At 35.1% G+C, this 21,475-nt stretch overlaps 1 protein-coding gene across 2 annotated transcripts; it reads right to left on the bottom strand.

Moving 5' to 3' along the window:
- Nucleotides 1-286: 286 nt before the first annotated feature.
- ttc13 (tetratricopeptide repeat domain 13) lies at nt 287-21,413 on the bottom strand (the record flags this gene model as incomplete). Of its 2 annotated transcripts, none has more annotated exons than XM_084090308.1 (23): nt 287-1,308; nt 1,385-1,464; nt 1,552-1,630; nt 4,556-4,635; nt 7,015-7,150; nt 8,173-8,282; nt 8,819-8,903; nt 9,774-9,857; nt 10,340-10,432; nt 10,544-10,676; nt 11,580-11,710; nt 11,849-12,005; nt 13,542-13,716; nt 15,486-15,627; nt 15,713-15,795; nt 15,986-16,096; nt 16,768-16,884; nt 16,982-17,074; nt 18,382-18,447; nt 18,921-18,991; nt 19,094-19,169; nt 20,232-20,326; nt 21,245-21,413. In XM_084090308.1, the coding sequence occupies 23 exons, from the start codon at nt 21,411-21,413 to the stop codon at nt 1,194-1,196; spliced, it is 2,481 nt and encodes an 826-aa protein (XP_083946434.1). In that variant the 3' UTR covers nt 287-1,193. The 2 variants fall into 2 exon arrangements, with proteins under 2 accessions (XP_083946434.1, XP_083946435.1); XM_084090309.1 differs by having other exon boundaries at nt 8,173-8,279.
- Nucleotides 21,414-21,475: the final 62 nt, after the last annotated feature.

The raw sequence follows: 21,475 nt of genomic DNA, 5'->3' as shown, positions 1-21,475 counted from the left end.
ATGTTTCATCTGCGGTATGTTTGGGCAATAATTTACTTCTGAATTATGTCACTGAGGAACTTAAACAGAGAGTAAATTAAAAAAAAATACACAGTGACAAGCTTAAATAAATAAATGTATCAGACCAGCTTCCGGGACGCTCGGACCCTAGAACATGCATGTAGCTTACCACTAGTGGATGCACTGCTGACTACAAACCGCTTTCTTGGCTACCTGGTCAGTACAAATATTGTAAAAGTAATAATAAAAATAATGCTATTTTCTCCAATAAACACAACAACACTGGTTTCATTCAACTGATTTTTATTGACGGTGGCCGTTCCATCAAATGAAGTCATAGATTTTCCATTGTCAAGTTTTTTTTGTGTGCGTTTCCATTCATGGAAAAAAGCCCCCGTTATTACATTTTCACAGGAAAATAAAGGAAATAAGTATTTTCCATAAAGCACCAACCATGGCATGAATAAGAAAACCAAAAAGCTACTTAAAATGAGATGCTAAAATAAAATTAAAGATTTATAAGATTAAGGAAAATAAGACTTTTTTGCCTTTAGTCAACTGCAGATTGAGGTGCAACTGTTTCCAGTGTTTAAGATCACATGTACATCTCCAGAATCTCATCGCACATTGTTCAGTTGAGCCATTAAGTAGAGTCAACACAAATATTTATAAAGAAGCCAGTGTGGACAGTAAACATGGCAAAATCTCTTTAAAACAACAAAAACATTTGCAAACCTCTTTCCCCACTGTTTTCAAGTATTCAGAAAGGAACTCAGAGCTGAAGAATATTGCTTGATAAACTGTTCAAAAGACATCTCTGCAACAAGTCACCAATTTGATGGGTCTCAAATGAAAAATCAATTAAAAACAACTGATGAATAATAATTTAATAAAGATTTTTAAACTATATTCTGCTACATTTCCTGCTGTTCTTTCCCAACTCAGCTTATGCTTGCAATCTCTGAACTTTAATGACATAATAAACCGCAACACAAATGTATATTTCATTTAAAATTTGAACAAAGTGTCAACTCTCTTCTCCATGTTTGTGGAAATATAAAAGCTAAAACCAAAGAGAATTTCCACTTAAATTTGATATGTAAAATCACGTAAAAGTGAGAACTGTGAGCAAAGATGCCCTGAGTAGAGACGCCCCTTGTTTGCGTTTTGTATAACTGGATGGTATTTCAAGTTTAGGATTTCTTGGGACAGTGCGAAGATGAGTCTGTGTTTAAAACTTCAATCATGGTCCTCGTTAACTGAAACGTCTCTGAAACCGACGGAAGGTTCTGGTACCAACTCGGCAAACTAGTAACAGAGAAAGACAAATGTGTTACCAGTATGAATATGAGCATTTAATAGAAGTTGTAGCTTCCTGTCTTACCTCTTTAAATTCATCCAACTCTTGACGGTCTTACTAAAGCGATCAGGATTGGCTGTAGTCATGGCCTCGAAGTCAAACAGCTGCGTGATAAACCAGAAAAAGTTATGCTTTACAACAGATACTTATATAGTAAGTGGAAGTGCAGTAACATTACTGTATGTCTTTACCTTTCCAGATGGGATTCGACCCAGCACCTCTTTCCCACTGGCCATCAGAGATCCCATGACGACAGAATACGCCACAACACTGGAGGAACAACAGCGATTTTAAACACAAGGTATAACAAACACAAATTAAATATAGTTCTCAATATATTCTGCCGTCACTGAAATCTTGTTCAAGTCAGCATGAAATGGAAATGTACAATATATCCATTTTCTAGAAGCATCTTAAATTATCTTAATGTGAATTATTCATCCATTTTTTATTTGACCTTGAATGACCAAAATGTAATTTCTGATGAAACGACAGACTTGTCTATGGTGACGTATGCCAAACTTCTACAATCACTTAGTCCACTTAAAGGGGCTATATGTAGATTTCAGAAACCCTTGTTATTAGCGACACCAGTGGCCGTTATATGAACTGCAGCCTGTAACTTATTGCTCGTGCTCGCACTCGTGCACACGTAACACACAAGAGACTGAACGTGATTCAAGGCCCCAATATACTCGCAGCGAAGTTCTTTTTCATTCTTTGTAAAAAAGTAAAAAGAAGGTGTACGTCGTCCACACTGCTGAGAGCGACGTTTAGATGAATATGTAAAAATGTGCTGCATGCTTTTCTCTCAATAACAGAACAAACAACAAAAGTTACAGCGGTGAGAAAACAGCAGTTAAAGGATAATTCCGGTGAAAAATGAACCTAGGGGTAATTAACACATGGTTACCGAGTCGATCGTTCCCTGGGATGCGTTTTCATGAAAATCGGATGGAAAGAGTTTTATCTCTAAAAACAGAGTAGCTTATAACGCTAGTATATGGGGCACAGAGTAAGTAAAAGTAAATCGCTAGTTAATACCACTAACAAGGCTCAAAATAGCCTCACACTAACACGGTAGCATAATGAGGGTCCCTACATGCAAACCGAAGCATTGAGAACTTTGTAAGTGTACAGACAGTTTAATAAGAAGATACTTTATAAAGACAGAACATTACGCGTTTACAGACAGGATCCATCTTGGAAAACAGTCTCGACTAATCGAGTCACGAACGCCGTGCTAAGTGAGCTGGTCGATAGGAATTACGTTTGTGAAATCTAACGTAGCACGGCGTTCGTGGCTCGATTAGTGGCACGCAAACAAGGGGCGTCTCTACTCAGGGCATCTTTGCTCACAGTTCTCACTTTTACGTGATTTTACATATCAAATTTAAGTGGAAATTCTCTTTGGTTTTAGCTTTTATATTTCCACAAACATGGAGAAGAGAGTTGACTCTTTGTTCAAATTTTAAATGAAATATACATTTGTGTTGCGGTTTATTATGTCATTAAAGTTCAGGATTCCAAGATGGATCCTGTCTGTAAACGCGTAATGTACTGTCTTTATAAAGTATCTTCGTATTAAACTGTCTGTACACTTACAAAGTTCTCAATGCTTCGGTTTGCATGTAGGGACCCTCATTATGCTACCGTGTTAGTGTGAGGCTATTTTGAGCCTTGTTAGTGGTATTAACTAGCGATTTACTTTTACTTACTCTGTGCCCCATATACTAGCGTTATAAGCTAATCTGTTTTTAAAGATAAAACTCTTTACATTCTATAATCATGAAAACGCATTCCAGGGAACAATCGACTCAGTAACCATGTGTTAATTACCCCTAGGTTCATTTTTCACCAGAGTTGTCCTTTAAGAAAGCATCTGATTATAGCGATGTGGATATGTTCGCACCAGCTCTGCGATTCACCGGCATCATGTCAACAGATGAGGTATTTAAAATTACACAGTTACGATAGTTTGATTATAAAATATATTTGAGATTATAGACTATATATATAGACAGTTTGAATTAATCCCTTTTCTTTGCATGACACATTGACATTACAGTACAGAATGGCTCTTCCGGCATTATCCTGAACATTGTATAAGCATTAATTTCATGTGTCATTGAACATAAGAGAAGCTAAACGTCACATCCTTTTGATTTTCCCGGCAAAAACGGGAAGGTCTTGTTTTTGTTACAAGCTGTTCACACATTGGCAATGACAAAAGAGATCAATACATGAAACTTCTTACATATAGCCCCTTTTAAACCAGCTCTGTTCTTACAATCAACTGCAAGCTCACATTTAGATCTGCTTCCATTGATTCAATTAACAAACAATGAACAGAACAGAAGTCCTCGCCCTTCTTTTCGATAATTCGTTACAATACGCATACGATATAAATGATGTGATGCAAATTCACTTACATCACTAGTTTAATGTGGCTTAATCTGTGTTTTGCATTTGATGGAGAAACTTGTCCAATCTTAGTAGGAGTAAAAACATACGCAATTAATGATCAATTTATTAAAGTAAATATAATAAAAATCTATCTACAAAGTAAAACCGACAAATTTACAGTAAACACTTTTCAAAATATATTTAAATACATTTTTTAAATGGTGTTTTTAAACATGTATTTGGCAATTGCTTTTCTTATTCCTTTTCAATCCAGTAAAAAAAAAGTATAATTGTCAATGTCAACAGCCGATGACATGGATTCAACGAACAACCATGCTAAATTAATAAAAGCAATTATCTTTTTTTTAAAATGCCATTTAAAACTTGTATTGATTATGTATTATTAATTAATTCAACCTAAATCCCAAGAACCAAACTATTTATTTCATGGTTTGATATCATTTTCGTGACTTGCTATTTACCTATATTTATCTTCAAACTCCAAGGAACAACTTTTAAACTAATTTTAAATAATAAACTTTGACTCTGCTTTGACAAAACCCTGAAAGTATTTAAACTGCTTTAAACTTTCATGCCTTGTCACGGCAGAATCAAAGATTGTCATTATTTTTACCTAAACATTAATTAAATATGTTGATGTTCATTTTAAATGAATAAACTGCCAACTGATTTCTACAGTTTTTTAATTCCACTCGTAGACTAAAATTGAAATGCCTAATTCTCATGCATAAATATTCTCTAAACAGGGAAATTAACGTGTTTTCTTACCTGGAGCCTCTGGACAGTGGCATGAGGTTACAGAAGTAATACACCAGAGAAATAATTAAATTACACACAGCATCTGCGTCCTAGAGAGAGAAAGAAAGGCAATAAATACTACTATAATAACAGTAAACGTTACGGTTGCATATGTGTTTATATTCTGAATGTGTTCTCTTTTGAAGTGTGTTCTATTAAGTACAAGAAATAAACGCTACACACCATCTGACTAGTAAGTCAAATCTCAAAATCACAGCCTTTGTTGTTGTACAATTTCTAAAAACTCGTAACCTAGAGTGCAAATGGAAACAAACTCTAATCAGTAGAATGAAAGTATCTCCATCTATAAAAAGGCTCTAATAGCGGCCAGGGCCGAGCATATCCACAAACTCATAGAAAATATCAAAACAATCAGTGGCTAGATTAACAAATAAACAGACATCACCTGAACTGAATATTCCAACAGTTTAGTAGTAATGACTAATTTCTCTACTGAGAAAATCAAAAGCATCAGAAATACCATTGTAAATGTACAATCTTTGACAGCGTCTTATTATTCAGCTTCAATTAATCGCCCCTCATGAACAATTGTAGTGCTTTACAACTATAGGACAGGAACAGATAAATAAACTTATATCTTTGCATCTAAACCAACAACATGTATATTAGATCCACTAAATTACTGAAAGAAACCACAACTAAATCCAAATGAATGGGCAAATTACAGACCCATTTTAAATCTTCCATTTATGTCTAAAATACTAGAAAATGTCATGCCCGCTCAATTGTGCTCCTTCCGGCAAAAAATATAATCTATGAAAAATGTCAATCTGGATTCAGGCCCCATTAAAGCACAGAAACTGCACTCGTTAAAACTACACATAGCTTCTGACCAAGGCTGCATCTCAATACTAGTTTTATTTGATATAAGTGCGGCATTCGACACTATATAGATCATAACAAACTCTTAAATCGACTACAAAATTAAACTGGTATTCAGGGACAGGCATTCAGGGACAGGCATTAAGGTGGTTTAGATCGTACCTATCTTACCTTTACCATTTTGTTTATATTAAACAGGGAATTATCCAAGTTAACAGTAAATTATGGAGTGCCGCAAGGATCTGTGTTAGGCCCTCTGCTATTTTCAATATAAATGCTCTCACTTGGTAATAACATAAGACATGGAATGATTTTCCACTGATATGCTGATTATAATTACTCAGTTATACATTTCATTATGACCAGATGAAATCTCAAAATTATCCAAGTTGACACAAGTATGTTAAAGATAAAATATTGGATGACCAGTAATTTTCTTCTATTAAATTTGGACAAGACTGAGGTATTAATGGACCAAAAACCTGTACACAGAATCTCTTAGAAAACAATTTGCATCTAGAAGGATGTACTGTAACTTCATTCTCTACAGTAAAATATCTGGGGTTTATATTTGACAGCAACTTGTCATTTCATGTTACAAAAACAGCCTTCTTCCACCTCAGAAACATTGCTAAGCTCCGGAACATGCTATCTGTTTCTGAAGCAGAAAAGCTAGTTCATGCATTCATAAACTATAGACTAGATTATTGTAAACACAGTTAGTCCAAAATGCAGCTGCTCGAGTTCTTACCAGGTCAAGAAAATATGATCATATAACACCAATTTTATCATCTCTACACTGGTTACCTATCAAGTTCACTATCGATTACAATTGGATAATACAGTCACCTCTAATAACAGATTACTCTAAATTGTAATGTAGAAATATGCACCTTTCTGTAAAGCTGCTTTGAAACGATATTTATTGTGGAGAAAAAAAAAAGAAAGAAAAAAAAAAATCGCTATACAAATAAATGTGAATTGAAAAGTAAGAGAGAGAGAAAGGGAGAAAGTCTTGTCTAAGTGGGAAAGAATGCATTGCATCACTTTGCTGAATTGCTTAATTCAGTTGCTCAGTTATCATAGTTTAATTTGCATTTTAATGCACTTTTGTATTAAAGAAAAACTCTTAACTTTTGGCAGTCTGTTTAATAATGAATCAAGATGATCTAAATTGCATATATATGCTCTTTATGTTCCTTATTAAGAAAAAAACTGAAAAATGAGTGTGTGATGTGATCTAGGGATCCAGACAGAGAGAAATGGGTGTGATAGTGTAAGTGGGTCTATTACTGTGTGTGTGTGTGTGTGTGTGTGTGTGTGTGGGCGGGCGAGAGACACAAGTCACACAGGTCACAGGACTCCCATGATTCTCTGTGTAGCAGATCAGACAGGTGTAATTCCTCTGAGTGAGACTGCGCTTACGTGACTAATGAGGCAAAATTAATTTGCTTTAAGAGTCGTGACTAATGAACACATGCCAGCAGTCACACGACAGGTTTAGCAGAAGACAGAGGACCTTGTGAAATCGATGTTCAGCGGTGAGAAGAACAGAGACTGGCAGACACACAAACAGATGTTCTTACCCCTAGTTCAGTGGAGAGCATCAGGGTTTTTCCTTTGGCAGTGAGATCTTTATAAAGTGCTTCAATTTCTGACTGATACTGCTGCGTCCTCTCATCTGTGGTCTGAGTCTCTACTGAAAATAGCATGTTTCCCACTCTAACACACACAAACAAAATCATAAGCATAGACACAACAAAGCCTGAAACAAGCATGTAAAAACACTTCTTCCAACCTTTACAAATTGTTGCGTTATGATCCATGTGAGAACTAGAATGATAAAACGTACTATTTTATTACTTAAGTTGATTATCTATATAGTTATATATAGTTATAATCTACATAAACTAAAGTTCCCAGCTAAAAGAAAAACCTAAATCAGCCTAAGCTGGTTTGGCTGGTCTTCCAGCCTGGCCATAGCTGGTTTAGCTGGCTGGATTTAGAGGGGTTTTGTACACTTCTTTAGATGTCTGAGAGACCATCTTAAATCATCTACATCCATCTTAGTCCAGCTAAGACCAGCCAACCAGCTCTGGCTAGTTTTAGCTGTTTCTTCAGCAGGGTGTGAAGATAAACTTTGATGTTGGCTTGATAAACCCTTGTCTAAAAGTTTAACATGATTTTAAAAAGCGTTCAGAATGTTTTTAACATATTGCTAGCCTGTTTCTAGCACATTGCTAGCATGATTTAACATTTCTAACCTGTTTTAACATGTTGTTAGCATGTTTTACATGTTGCTAGCATGTGTTAGCACATTGCTAGCATGATTTAACATTTCTAACCCGTTTTAACACGTTGTTAGCATGTTTTACCACATTGCTAATATGATTTAGCATGTTGCTAGCATGTTTATAACATAATTTAGCACGTTTTCCTAGGCTTTCATAGACTTGTGATAAAATAAGCTTAAAAACTCTATTTGAGATATGTGATAGTTATTACCCCCTCAAAGGAAGTCTTTGGGAATTTAGTTCTGTTCGTAAGTAGGATCAGTTAGAAAAGATACGGCACACAATATCAGAACAGCCTGAAGGTCTGTGTTGAGATTGGGGATCATAACTCTAGTCTAGGCCACTTTAATTTTAGACATTTGGTCATTTTTGGTCTCAATTTGCAGCCTTAGCCAAAATACACTAAAGAACAAGAACTTTGAAGGCATAATATTTTAGAATACTTCTCACCGATCTCCGGTGATGGTGATGGTGAAACCGTCATACTCTTTCCCAGGATCCTTCACACTGGGCACTTTCGAATTGACTGTGAAGCCGTCTCTGGTTTTACTGTTGAACTGCTTCAGATATGCAAACACACACAGAAACATATTAGAGGAACTATCTTCTTGCGGTTCATGAAAGCTTGCATAGATCTATAAATAAATGTGGCTATTCTAAAACACAAACTCTGTGTGAAATGCCAGTCGTAATTATGCACAGGCAATCATTTCCCATGTGTTTATCAACTGTTCATATCATTACACACACATTTGGCCTAATCCTAGAACAAACATACTCATAATCGTCATGTGTCAAGGCTGTTACATGTCTTATTATGAACATTTTATATTATCATATGAAAAATATGAATGGTGAAAGGAAAGTAAAATCAACTAAAATGTTCCTTTATAATGGCAATATAAGAAAAAGGTTTTTATATACCCCTGAAAAAATAAACATATCTCAGACATTAATTACTGGTAATCTATTAGGGTGAGAAAGATGCTTGTCTTGAGACCTTGTCTAACCAGCAAGATTGTATTCATTTAGCACACAAATTATCCATTTAATGATTATTAGGTACAGATAAGCAGCATATTTATAATGTTACTACCTTCATGATGGGCAGCAGATCCTCAACTTTATTTACATTTTCCAGAGCCTGCTTTACTTCCTGAAGCCCCCGCGGGTTAAACGCCCTGATGGAGAGAGGACACATTTATCAACGTTAATATGGTGCATGAATAAAGGGACAAAGAATAAAAGATAAATGAATAATTTCACAAGGTTAATAAATTATTTACCTGTTTGACTGGTGTGTGAGTGAATGAATGAATTAATGAATATGTTTAAACGAACAAGGAGTGCAAGTAAATGAAGGATGTGAATAAACTAAGTGTATAACTGAATAAGTGAAGTGTGTGACGAAATGAGCAGAGTATGTAAATGACTGAGTGATTTACACTAGCAATGTTTGGAAACAGTACGTTTTTTTAATGTTTTTGAAAGAAACGCATCATGCTCATCAGGACAGTATTTATTTAATCAAAAATAATTACATTCATTACTATTTAAAACAACTGTTTTCTATTTGAATACATGTTAAAATGTAATTTATTCCTGTGATCAAAGCTGTATTTTCAGCATCATTACTCTAGTCTTCAGTGTCACATGATCCTTCAGAAATCATTCTGATATGATGATTTGATGGTCAAGAAAACTTTCTAATTATTATCACTGTTGAAAACACATTAACTGCTTAATTTTGTGGAAATCATGATACATTAGATTTTTTGATGATCATATATTTGAAATAAATCTTTTGTAACATTATAAATGTCTTTACCGTAAATTTTTATCAATTTCATGTCGTGTCCTTGCTGAATAAAATAAATTAGAAATTATAATAATAATAATAAACGGTAGTGTATGTAAATGAATGAGATGTTTGAATTAATTAATAAATTAATGAATATGCAAGTTGTGTGAATGAACGAATGAATGAATGAATGAATGAATGAATATTTTAAAAACTTTTGTCAAAAAACAAAAACCCAAACATAACTCACCCGTGATAAACCAGTATTCTGTCCTTTACGAAGATGAGAATACTATTAAAATACTCCAGATATCTGATATTTATGATCTGCCCTCTGTGAAACAACAGAAAAAAGAATTAAAACGCTATAAAACAATCAGAGCAATCATTTTAGGTCTATGGGAGCCCATTTCCGACACATAAGAAAAAAAATTATTCTCTGGAAATCAGAATTATGACATAATAAATATAAATTATGACTTAACTTGATATGACGAGTCGAAATTATGACAGAAAGCCAGAATTATGACAAAAATGATCAAATCCATGATCTTTGACCATAATACAAATGCTTGTGCTCTTTAAAATTGGGTGAATTCTGATTGGCTGCCAATGTTTTTATCGTTCTGAAAGTGATTCCAAAGATATTGTTCCTTTGTGTCGTTATCGTTATACTTGTGGCATGAAGAATTACAACGATTATTAAAACTCGATCGGCCTTGGTGTGAACGGCCCTTAAAAGCCAAACAAAGTTGTTAAGCAATTAGGACTGGTAGCTTTGCAGAGGAAGTGACACGTTGAGGGCAGATACAACACCTGATGAGGTTAATGTGGTTGTTAAATCCTCTGCTAAGACTCCTGACTGGCATCTGATCCAACCACAGAACAGGCTGGTCTGGATCTGCAATCCTGCTCACATACACACACACACACACACAAGATCAATCATCAAGCCTAACTCTTGGTAACACCCTCACCAGAGCCGTGAGAAGAGCTCAGGCACGTTAGCTGGAATCTGACCTTCTCCATTTCACTGCGATGTCAAACATGTCTCTCCACTGCAGCTGTCTGGTCTTTCCGTTGACTCGAACCTTCGAGTTACTCCAGGTGCGCTGCATGGCCTGCATCACCTCTATGGTGGCCAAGCCCATCGCTACACCAAACACATTCAAAATACTATTCAGAATTACAATGACCTGAATCCATCTCTTCTATGACAGGCATGTTTTTCATTTCTGAACTCATTTTGATATTTTTTGGAGGCATAAAGTCACAAAAAAAGAGGTGGTGATATAACTGTCTTGATATTATAATAGAGGAATTAAATTAATTTAATGTATGAATGAAAAAAGTAGTCTGGCATAATATTTTATTATTATTTAGAAGAAAAAAAAATAAAAATGCTTCACTGCTTATTTTTTATTATTTAAAAACATTTCTCTGCCAAAATCATGTAAGTGTGATCAACAAAAATGTGTAGTCCAACCAGTCCACAGAACAGGAAATGACAGTGTCAAAGTCAATAAATGTTTTTAAATGAGATAATTTGACCATTTTATGACAAGCGCAGATTAGTTCAGGTTATAAAAAAAATAATAATGTGGTTTGGACTAAGATTTAATTAGAAAAAAAAAAAAATGAACCTTGAAAATTATATTAAATATATATATATATTTTTTCATATTTAAAAGAATATGTAAAAGTAAAAGAATGATTGTGTTCGCTAACATGCATTCAACACGCATAACAAAATATAATTTCTTATTATTTAGTAATTTAAACTTTTCTTTAAGAATTTGTATAATTTTATTATTTTGTGATTTTAAAGACCTCAAATTAAAAATTCTAGATATTTGTAAAAAATAAACAAACAAACTAACTAACTAACTAAAAGAAAAAAAATAATGATTTTGCATTCAAGGTGCAACTTTTTTTTCTTTTTTTTTATGGTTACACCACATGCTATTTGATGATATTTCTTATTATTTAGTCATTTAAACTTTTCTTGAAAATGTCTTTATAAGTTTATTATTTAGTGATGTTGAAGAGCGCTGACCTCTGTGTATTCTGAGGTTTGGCAGGAACCCTAATGTGTCGTACTGCATCAGTGCACCGAGGTGATCGGCTGTACAGATGAGCTTCTGAACTTCAGCAGAGTAACTGTCGAAGTTCTGAGGTAGAACATCTCTACAAGACAACAAGAGAATAAGAGAAAGTTACAATGTGCAAACATATACTGATATCCAGGTAATCATGCATATAAATTAGATTCAAATGTGCCTGATTCCCAAAAAAACAAAAGATGGATTTTGTTTCTAAACTCACTTAATATGAGGCTGAAGTCCAGGCTGTTCTTCATAGTCCTCGATGAGGAAGGGAAGATTTTTGGCCCAGTGGTTCTTAAAGTTTCCAGGCAAATCCTGATCAACATTATACTCCGCAACAGGTACATCCAGATGAGAGTGTAAATAACGGGAGTATTCTATCACATGACAGAGAAACGAGGCATATTTCAACTCCAAAATTATATTGAATCTGGACCAAATTTTTACCAAATTTAAATTCTGTCATCAATTACTCACCCTCATGTCATTCCAAACCCGTAAGACTTTCGCTCCTCTTTAGAACACAAATGAATAGATGAAAGATTTCTGTCCCTCCATTGACAGTTACGCAAACACTTCGAAAAGTTCCATATGAATTAATTGAGCGGATTAGTTCTGAAGAGACACAACCGCTTTATATGATGAACAGATTGAATTTAGTCTTTTATTCACATATAAGCATTTGACACCAACATCAGTTGTGGTAAACGGAAGCTCAAGCATGTTCGCTTGACGTGTGAGAACCAATGAGGTTCATTCTCATGTTACATAGCACGTTTGAGCTTCAGCAAGAAACAATGAGGTTCATTCATGTGTTACGCAGCATTTTTGAGCTTCAAGAACCAATGAGGTTCATTCATGTGTTACGCAGCATTTTTGAGCTTCAAGAACCAATGAGGTTCATTCTCGTGTTACGCAGCATGCTTGAGCTTCAGCAAGCAAGAACTTAATTTCTCCCAAAATACAGGAAAGTAAGTGACTGGAGAACTGGGAGAAGAATAGAGTAAACTATATAGTTACTTATACAATGTGTATCTGATTTGAAAAAAAACACGTTGTCAAATTATAATTGAAAATATTATTATTGCCGTTTCCATAGACATCAGTGTGTATTTAACAAACTGTATTTTTTGCTAGTACTTGTGTGTATTTAAAGCTGCAGTCCGTAACTTTTGCCGCTCTTAATAAACAGAGCTGTATGCGTCCTGCAAGCTACTTCTCTCTGTTTATGTCCGAGTAGTGATTCAGAATAAGATAAAAACACGGTTTGGAAAATTAATTCATGATTTACTCTTATATAAATTTTGCACAACACAAAAAATATATAATTACGGACTGCCTTAAATGTCTGAAACCTAAAATAAACGTGTGGTTGAAAACACTGAATAGTTGTGATATGTGACAAGTGCTGAGCGCGTCCGTCTCTGGCTCAGCGCTAGCCAAAACATGAAAGCACATTTGAATTTAGCAGCTGATCACGTGATGCACGTGATGTGATCGTATGCAAAGGGTTAATATCTTCATTTGTGTTCTGAAGATGAACAAAAAGTCTTACGGGTTTGGAACGACATGAGAGTGATGACAAGTTTTTCATTTTTGGGTGAACTATCCCTTTAAATATTTACTCCCCTACTACAGGACTCAACAATAAAGATTGACAGGAGTCAGTGTGATTTCCAGATCGTTTCAGGCCAGTTCATTAACGTTCAAGGATGATAAACTAACTTTTCTGAGATGAAAAGACTGTATGAAAAATTGTGGTTGTAAATTCTGCAGATTTATGTCACCAAGGTAACATTATCTTCCTGGCTAACACAGATACTGAAGCTCCTGAGAACTAACTGATCTGTTAAGCACTGTGTAGTGTTTGTTAATGATATAATGAAAGTTATTAAAGAGCTCTAATTTCTCACCTCTGAGATATTTGACTTTGAGATACTCAGAACTGGCTTTCTGTCCCAAGAGAGGATCGTTGAGCATGACTTTAGTCTGAGCTTTAATGCCTTCGTAGAACTGACCCATGGCCACATGACTGAGACCCTTCATGTACTGACACACCTCATTATAGGGCTCCAGTTGCAGACATCTCTGAAAGACAACATGATAAAGACACTTCTGAAACTAACAAACAACCACAAGACTCGTGACGACACACATCCACCCGTGAGCGGTCAACGTCTCACCAGAATAATTGAAAAACATGTTTGTTTTGTGATTCAAAACAAGAAATTAATAAAACAATACAAGAAATACAAGAATGAGAAATACTGTGTTGAAATAAACAACCACGTATAAGTGACATAATGACAATTTTAAAATCAATGTTACTGATGTTGCAATGAGGGACTTTGGAATTGCACAACTCTACACAGGTCATCCTGACTAAAGATAGTCTAGCTGATCTTCAATAAATAGACGCAAGTGACGCAAGTGAATGTCCATTTAAATAAACAACGAGAGTCTGTAAAACAACTGACAGCTCACCCAAAAATTCTGTCATCATTTGCTAACCCGTTCATCTTCAGAACAAAAATGAAGATATTTTTAACTTTCTGCGAGAACAAAACAAACTGGTTCTTATGCGTCAAATTTAACATTGTTTAAACACAATGTTTGTGTGTGAATAAAAGCCTAAATTAAATCTGCTTATAAAATGGTCATGTCTCTTGGATTACAACCCCTTGATTCATATGGATTACCTTTAAGATCTCTTTAAGAACTTTTTGAAATGCGCAAGTTTTAGTGGAATGGGCTTTCAATGGAGGGAAAACTATCTCTCAGATATAATTAAAAATATCTTCATTTGTGTTTTAAAGATGAATGATAGCTTTGTGGACATGTATCACAGGATAGCCTAAATGACAGTAAAGGATGGCAGAATCATTTTTGGCAGAACTATCCCTTTAAACTGTACAGACAGCATCTATGACGTGTTGTCTTTTACCACTGAAGATAATTTTGACTCGTCCCTTAGATTATAACAACTAAGAAATGTGAAGCTTGTAAGATTATATGAAATTATATTCTTCTGTATATTAATTCTACTGTAATATAACATTTCCAACTAAAAGTAAATATTTACTGGGAAATAATGTACAGCAGGACTTTCATCCATCATGGGATATGTGAAGAAAGAAAAGTGAAGAAAAGTGCGTTTCAGAGGCATACAAATTCTACCAAATTAAATAGTCTACTTCAAATCAATTTATAGTTCATGTTGTTTTTAAAGACTAATATTGCTACTAATATCTGTCTGAATACTCGACTCTGATTGGCTGGAAGGTGTGCAATACAACGGTTTAATGCACAGATAGTTCCAGTCAGTTTAATCACCGTTCTGTATTAATTAATTCAGTCAAATATTGTGCTGCAAACATCAATACAGCTTTTATATGTCAATGCTGGCAAATGACCATGGTATAACCGGGATAATCCACGGCTAGCTGTGCATTAAACTATTTAAATCCATCGCGTCGGGCAGTTCTTTAAGTCCCCCTGACGTCACAAACTACCTTGTAACCAATCAGGGCAACCTGTGATCGTCAACGACGAGTGGATCTCTGAGCTGGTGTGAGTGAGCGGAGGCGGGGCTAATTTGCATATTCATAGAACCGCATATACTAAATGAGGTAAGGGTGTACAGTTACATTCAAGCTATTTTAAGGCATAAAGAATTTCATTTTTTAAGGCATATATAGTTACATTTTTTTCAATTAAAAAACTTTTAAATATGTCATTTTGGTGATCAAAGATGAGTTTTAAGGAATAAAATGATTGACTAAAGGGGGTTTAATGCACAGCTAGCCATGGGTTATCCCTTACATACAGCACATTTGGGACACACACGATTGATTTACCTTAAAGTTGCCGATGGCCTCTTGCAGGCTGCCGTGGTGGTACAGCATCATTCCTCTGAGCTGGAGCGACTGGATGTGGTTCTGATCCAGTAACAGAGCTTTCTGGAAGCTCTCCATAGCATTCTCAAAATCACCCAATTCCCTAAACAAACACACACGTAATTGGCTCCAGCTGAACATTTGCAAAGTCTGACTGTTAAAATCATCATGTGTCAGTAGAACCACACCTGTAAGCCTGGCCCAAGCTTTTGTATGCATCTATGAAGTCAGGCTTCAATTTGAGAGCTTCTTTAAACACCTCTATAGCCTCCTGCATGCAGAAAACAACATTTTAGTAGTAGCATAGACGGTAAATGTCGTCAATTACTGTAAATATAGTCTACTGCACAGTATAAAATGGCAAATCTCTTTAAACTTTAGTCTAGATCTCACATCTAAGTTTTATGATTCAGGGCATTGTGTAGTGCAATTTCTTTTTTTGTGATATAAGGGTTCTTTACTTTAAGGAGGCCCCTGTGGAAGAAGGTCAGCCCTTTATAGAGCATAGCGATAGGCTGGTTCTTCTTCAGCTCTAGAGACTGCTGGAAATCATCCATGGCTGCCATATAATCCTGAAAAACAATGAGAGAAAGGAAGACACCTGTAAATCTTATTCATCAATGAGCTATTCAAATTATACTACCGTTAAAAACTTTGGGATCAGTAAGACTTTTTTAAAGGAATTATTTTTATTTAGCAACAACTACTTTTATTCAGCAAGGATGCATTAACCTGATCAAAAGTGACATTAAAGACTCTTAAAATGTTACAAAATCAATTGTATTTCAAATAAATGCTGTTCTTTTGAACTTTCTATTCTTTAAAGAATCTTGAAAAATGTTACGTGCAAAAAAGGTCCATTGTCTATTGTCAGTAGCGTGGCGTATTCAAGTTAAGAAGTCATTCTAGCAGGTTGAGAGAAAGTTCTAAAAGTTTCATGTTTTCATAGTACAGTAAACTTTTATCTCAAAAGATACATTTGATTCCTTATTATAATAACAACCCTATAGTAATAAAAACCCCGTCTCTTTTTATATCGCACTGTATTCATGCATCAATCATAATTACTGTGCACTTGCATGATAAAAAAAATATCTTCCAAGTGCTGAAGCTGACAAACAAGTGATGTTCCTGGACCTGTAGATACAGCGCTATCCAAGGGATAGACACTATATGAAGTGACCTACAATAACCCTTAGATCCATTAAAGCCAAAACCAAAGAGCATCATGACAGATGTGTACCTCTGATATGAAGAGCAGTGTTCCTCTGTGCCTGTAGAGTCGGGCTGAAGGCTGCAGCTGTATGGCTTTAGTCAGGTCTGACAGAGCTTCACTGATGCGGCCCAGAGGAGACAGGATCTGAAATCACGTTTCATCATTAACACTAAAACCATGGTCGTTTTCTTTCTGAATAAAATGTTTTTATTATGAAGAATGTCAATCCCTGGTTCCTTACCTCGGCCCTCTGCTCGTACACTTCTGGTCTGCTGGGCTCCAGTGCGATCACTCTGCTCAACTCATACAGAGCCAAGTCTGCGTTCTTTATGTCCTTTAGAGAGAGTGAGAGATACCTTAAAATGTTAGTTCACTTTAAAAGGAAAGTTAATTTACCTTTGGCTTTGTTCTATTGCCGTATGCCCGTCTTTCTTTTTCGGACCACAAAAGAAGAAATGAAAAAGAAAACTCCCGCTCGTCCATATAATGGCAGCGCATATCGAGTAATGGATTTTCATGAAATAATACATTAATTTCAGTATGTTTTTCACCAAATCCTATCGTATACGCCCAGAACATGCATCTTTTTCTAGAAGCTTGATGCTGGTCGTTATTCACTGCCATGATGTGAATGAATACAAAGGGAGATCTTTTTTTTTTTTTTTTTCGTTTGTGGTACGAAAAAGAAAGAAGGGCATACAGCAATAGAACAACACCAGGGTGAGTAAAGTAGGCTGAACTATTCTTTTAATTTATATGTACAGCCATCAATAGGAGCACAGATATATTTAGTAGTTTTTGATAAGGCAACATGCATACACAACTGGTCAAAAGGTTTGGGATCATTTTTTTTTATTTTATGTTTTTGAAAGAAGTCTCTTATGTTCACCAAGGCTGCATTTATTTGATCAAAAACACAGTTTAAAAAACAAAAAACAAACAAAAAAAACAGTAAGATAATGAAATATTATTACAATAAAATAGCACTTTTTATTTGAATACATTAATCACTCCAGACGTGTCACATGATTATTCAGAAATCATTCTAATATGATGATTTGCTGCTTAATTATTGTAAATAATTATTGGTGCATAAATTAGTAATAATGGTTATTATCAATGTTGAAAACAGTTTTCGCTGCTTAATGTTTTTGTGGAAATCATTATTTTGTTTTTCATGATTCTTTGACATATTTTGACATACAAATACAATGTTTAATGAACAGCATTTATCTCAAATAGAAATCTTTCATAATTTTGTTGTTGTAGTTAAGTCTTACCCCAAACATTTGAATGATAGTGCATTATGGTTTCCAAAAAAAATACAATAAGTATTAGTAGCACAATTGTTTTGAACATTGAAAATAAGAAATGTTTATTGTGCAACAGATGATTTCTGAAGGATCATGTGACGCTGAAGACTGGAGTAATGATGCTGAAAATACAGCTTTGATCACAGGAATAAATTACATTTTAAAGTATATTACAATACAAACCAGATATTCTAAATAATATTTCACAATATTAATGATTTTACTGTATTTTTGATCAAATACATGCAGCCTTAAGAGTATAAGAGACTTCTTTCAGAAACATTAAGAGATCAAACTTTTGACCTATAGTTTAAAACAACTGACTTGCCTGCAGACTCTTTTTGCCGTATGCTATTCCCCTTCCATAGATGGCACTGACCAGTTCAGGATCTCCCTGAGGTTACAGAGGACAGTCCTTTTGTAAAAAATACTTACAATATGTCCATTATCACTGCACACAATATTCGCCTTGTTAACTACTACCACTCACCCTTTGTTACAGGCCTGGTTTCACAGACAGGGCTTAGATTAAGCCAGGATTGGGCCTTAGTTCAATTAGAACATTTAAGTAGCTTTTATGACAGGCTTTAGAAAACAAAACAATGGTCTATATTTATGTCAGTGCAAGTTTCTTTCAGTTAAAACAGCTCAACATGCATTTTAATCTGGGACTAGACTTAAGCCTCATCTGTGAAACTAGGGGAGAATGTTTCTGTTGGTATACTCGCATTCAACTGTATGCATTACTGATACAGTGATATTTCACCATTAATTGTCCTTTACAACTTTCACTTCTAGAGTATGAATTCAGGATATTCAACAAGAAAAACAATACATACAACTTAATTAAAAAAAAAAAAAACTGACCTGCAGCAGTAAGGAGAAGTGTTTGATAGCTTCATCATAGAGGCCATTTCCAATGAGAACGTAACCTATAGCTGAAATAAAAACAAAAGAGCTTTAGAGGTTCACATCACGTAAAAAAAAAACATATGCAAACGAAAACAGTGTCCGAAATCAAAACAATATTTGACACACACCAAGTTCTTCATTGGTATTTTGGTTTTCCACAGCGAAAGGAAACCGACGCTGTTCGACAAACAACTTTGCCTGATTCTGTGGTGACAGAAAAAGAGAAAGAAAGAAAAACACGTCAGGAAGTCTGTCAACCTCTTGCAATCAATCCAAACCCACCAGTGGTTACACAATACAGAGATCCATAATCTATAGTTGCAGACTCAGAGGATGTGTTTGAGCCGAAGAGGAAGTGTTTTGGTTTTGGCTCGACACTCTTCATTCACGTGTCTACGTTTTTAAAGAGCAGATGTTGAAAGAATAGTTCACCTTAAAATGAGAGTTCTGTCATCATTTACTCACCCTCACATAGTTTCAAACATATATGACTTTCTTTTTTTCCCATAAAGAGACAAAAGGAAACATTTTATTAATATACCAGTGGCTCTTTTCACACATTTACATTGAATGGGGACTGGAACTTGCGAATATATATATATATATATATATATATATATATATTTAAAAAAAAGAACCATAAAAGCACATTTTATAGTGTTTTTTTGTTGTTGTTGTTGTCATTTTAGAGCTTAATACATATTTTATATACATGTACAAATCTGTGTTTGTGCTGCTGCTGATCCAGAGAAAGCAGTTAGGCGATCTAGGTATGAAATGGTATTTTCAACCACACAGTATCATCATTTCTGTGTTACAAATATTAATATTATCATAGAAGAACTGGGATGAAAGTGTCCACTGAAGCGATCACAGTGACTGTTTAAAAAATTGTGTTTGTCATTGAATCATAAATTATGGGTGATTCATTGAATCATTCATTCAATCCATTTTTTTTTATTTTTATAATTAATTCAGAATCATTAACCTATTAAATCCAGCAATTAACATTTATCAGTACCTCTAATAAATTACATGTTATTTTGTTTAGTTGTCTGTTCAGAATCATGGGAGAATCGTGATTTTTGAAACCAAAAAATCCTAAATTCCTATAAATCCTTAATTTAACCAGAACCGTGCAGCGGTTCTGCAGCTAAAGTTTGAAACGACACAAGTAAATAAATAAATAATTATAGAATTTTCGTTTTGGACCGAAGTTACTGAACTAATACTTTAACACGGTGCAATAAAGCAAATACAACTCACAAGGATTTTCTCTGCATTGAGTGAAAAGATGGACTCGCAGGGCGGGTTGCTCCCCTCTTCACAGTCTGGATCCTCCAACTGCAGAATAGATGACTCTGAGGGACCAAAACATAAAATATAAAAAAAAAGGTTACTGGATATGTCTCAAATGACGCACTATATACTATGCACTTATACTATGCACAATGTACTCACAACTTTCCAGGGTGAACATAGGCTACTACATGCACTATTCATACTACAAATTAGCATAGAATAGTGCAGGAAGTAACTTATGCATTCTTAAACAATCCACCAACAAAAGTATTTTAGGCGTATTATGATTTCAGACACAAAAATAACATAGGCTAATGTCTTATTCTATAAGGATCAGGCCTACTGTTAGTCTAGTCAAACTGAAATGAGTACATTAGGTTCTTTCATGATGGACATGAAGTCCCAAGGTAACAATAGTTTGACACAATAGCAGTTACTTCCTACAGTTATTGTTACTACTGAAAATAGTGGACTTGTGCTATTTGTGTCCCAATTTTAAACCATGGTACTAAATGAGAACATATTCAAAGACCACTGGATTTACATATTCCTACATGTCAGTTACATGTTAGAATACCATGATATTACCATAGAATAATTTCCAAATCACCACGGTAATGCCAGGCTGCATCTGCTGAAACTAAGCGATCATGAACTCATTGACACCCAATTAAAGTTTTCCTGCAGCATGTTTATATAGCATTAAGTAAGAAGGATATGCATGAGGCACAAGAGTTTGAGATGCATTATTTCTACAGTTTCTACAGGCATTTATAGAGTTATTGCTGAGTTTCTGCATTTATGATGTGAGTTTCTACATGTATGATGTGAGTTTCTGCATGTATGATGTGAGTTTCTGCATGTATGATGTGATTTTCTGAATGTATGATCCCGTTAGGCTCGTGTCACTGCAAGCGGAAGAGAGTGAATCACATTGAGATATGCATCAGAAAGATCAGGACGTGGCAGAAGCTCACCGCAGTCCGCCGCATACTCCTCCCACTCGGCTGGAGAGCTACAGCCGTGCTTGTGAAGGTCGCTGTTGAAGAAAGTCAAGGTGGAGAAATACTCGCTGGATAAAATAGCTCCGCATAAGTACAGCAGCGACAGAGCCGCCAGCACAACACCCCCGCCAGCAGGTGCCATGTTGCGAGTAATAATGTTATGAGCAGGTGAGAAACGGTGTAGTCCGGGTAATGTAGTTGCGT

This window comes from Abramis brama, assembly GCF_963993115.1.
Source record: "Abramis brama genome assembly, chromosome: 18".
NCBI lineage: Eukaryota > Metazoa > Chordata > Actinopteri > Cypriniformes > Leuciscidae > Abramis > Abramis brama.
The sequence above is the reverse complement of the archived record's forward strand: the minus strand, read 5'-3'. Positions and strand labels throughout refer to the sequence as shown.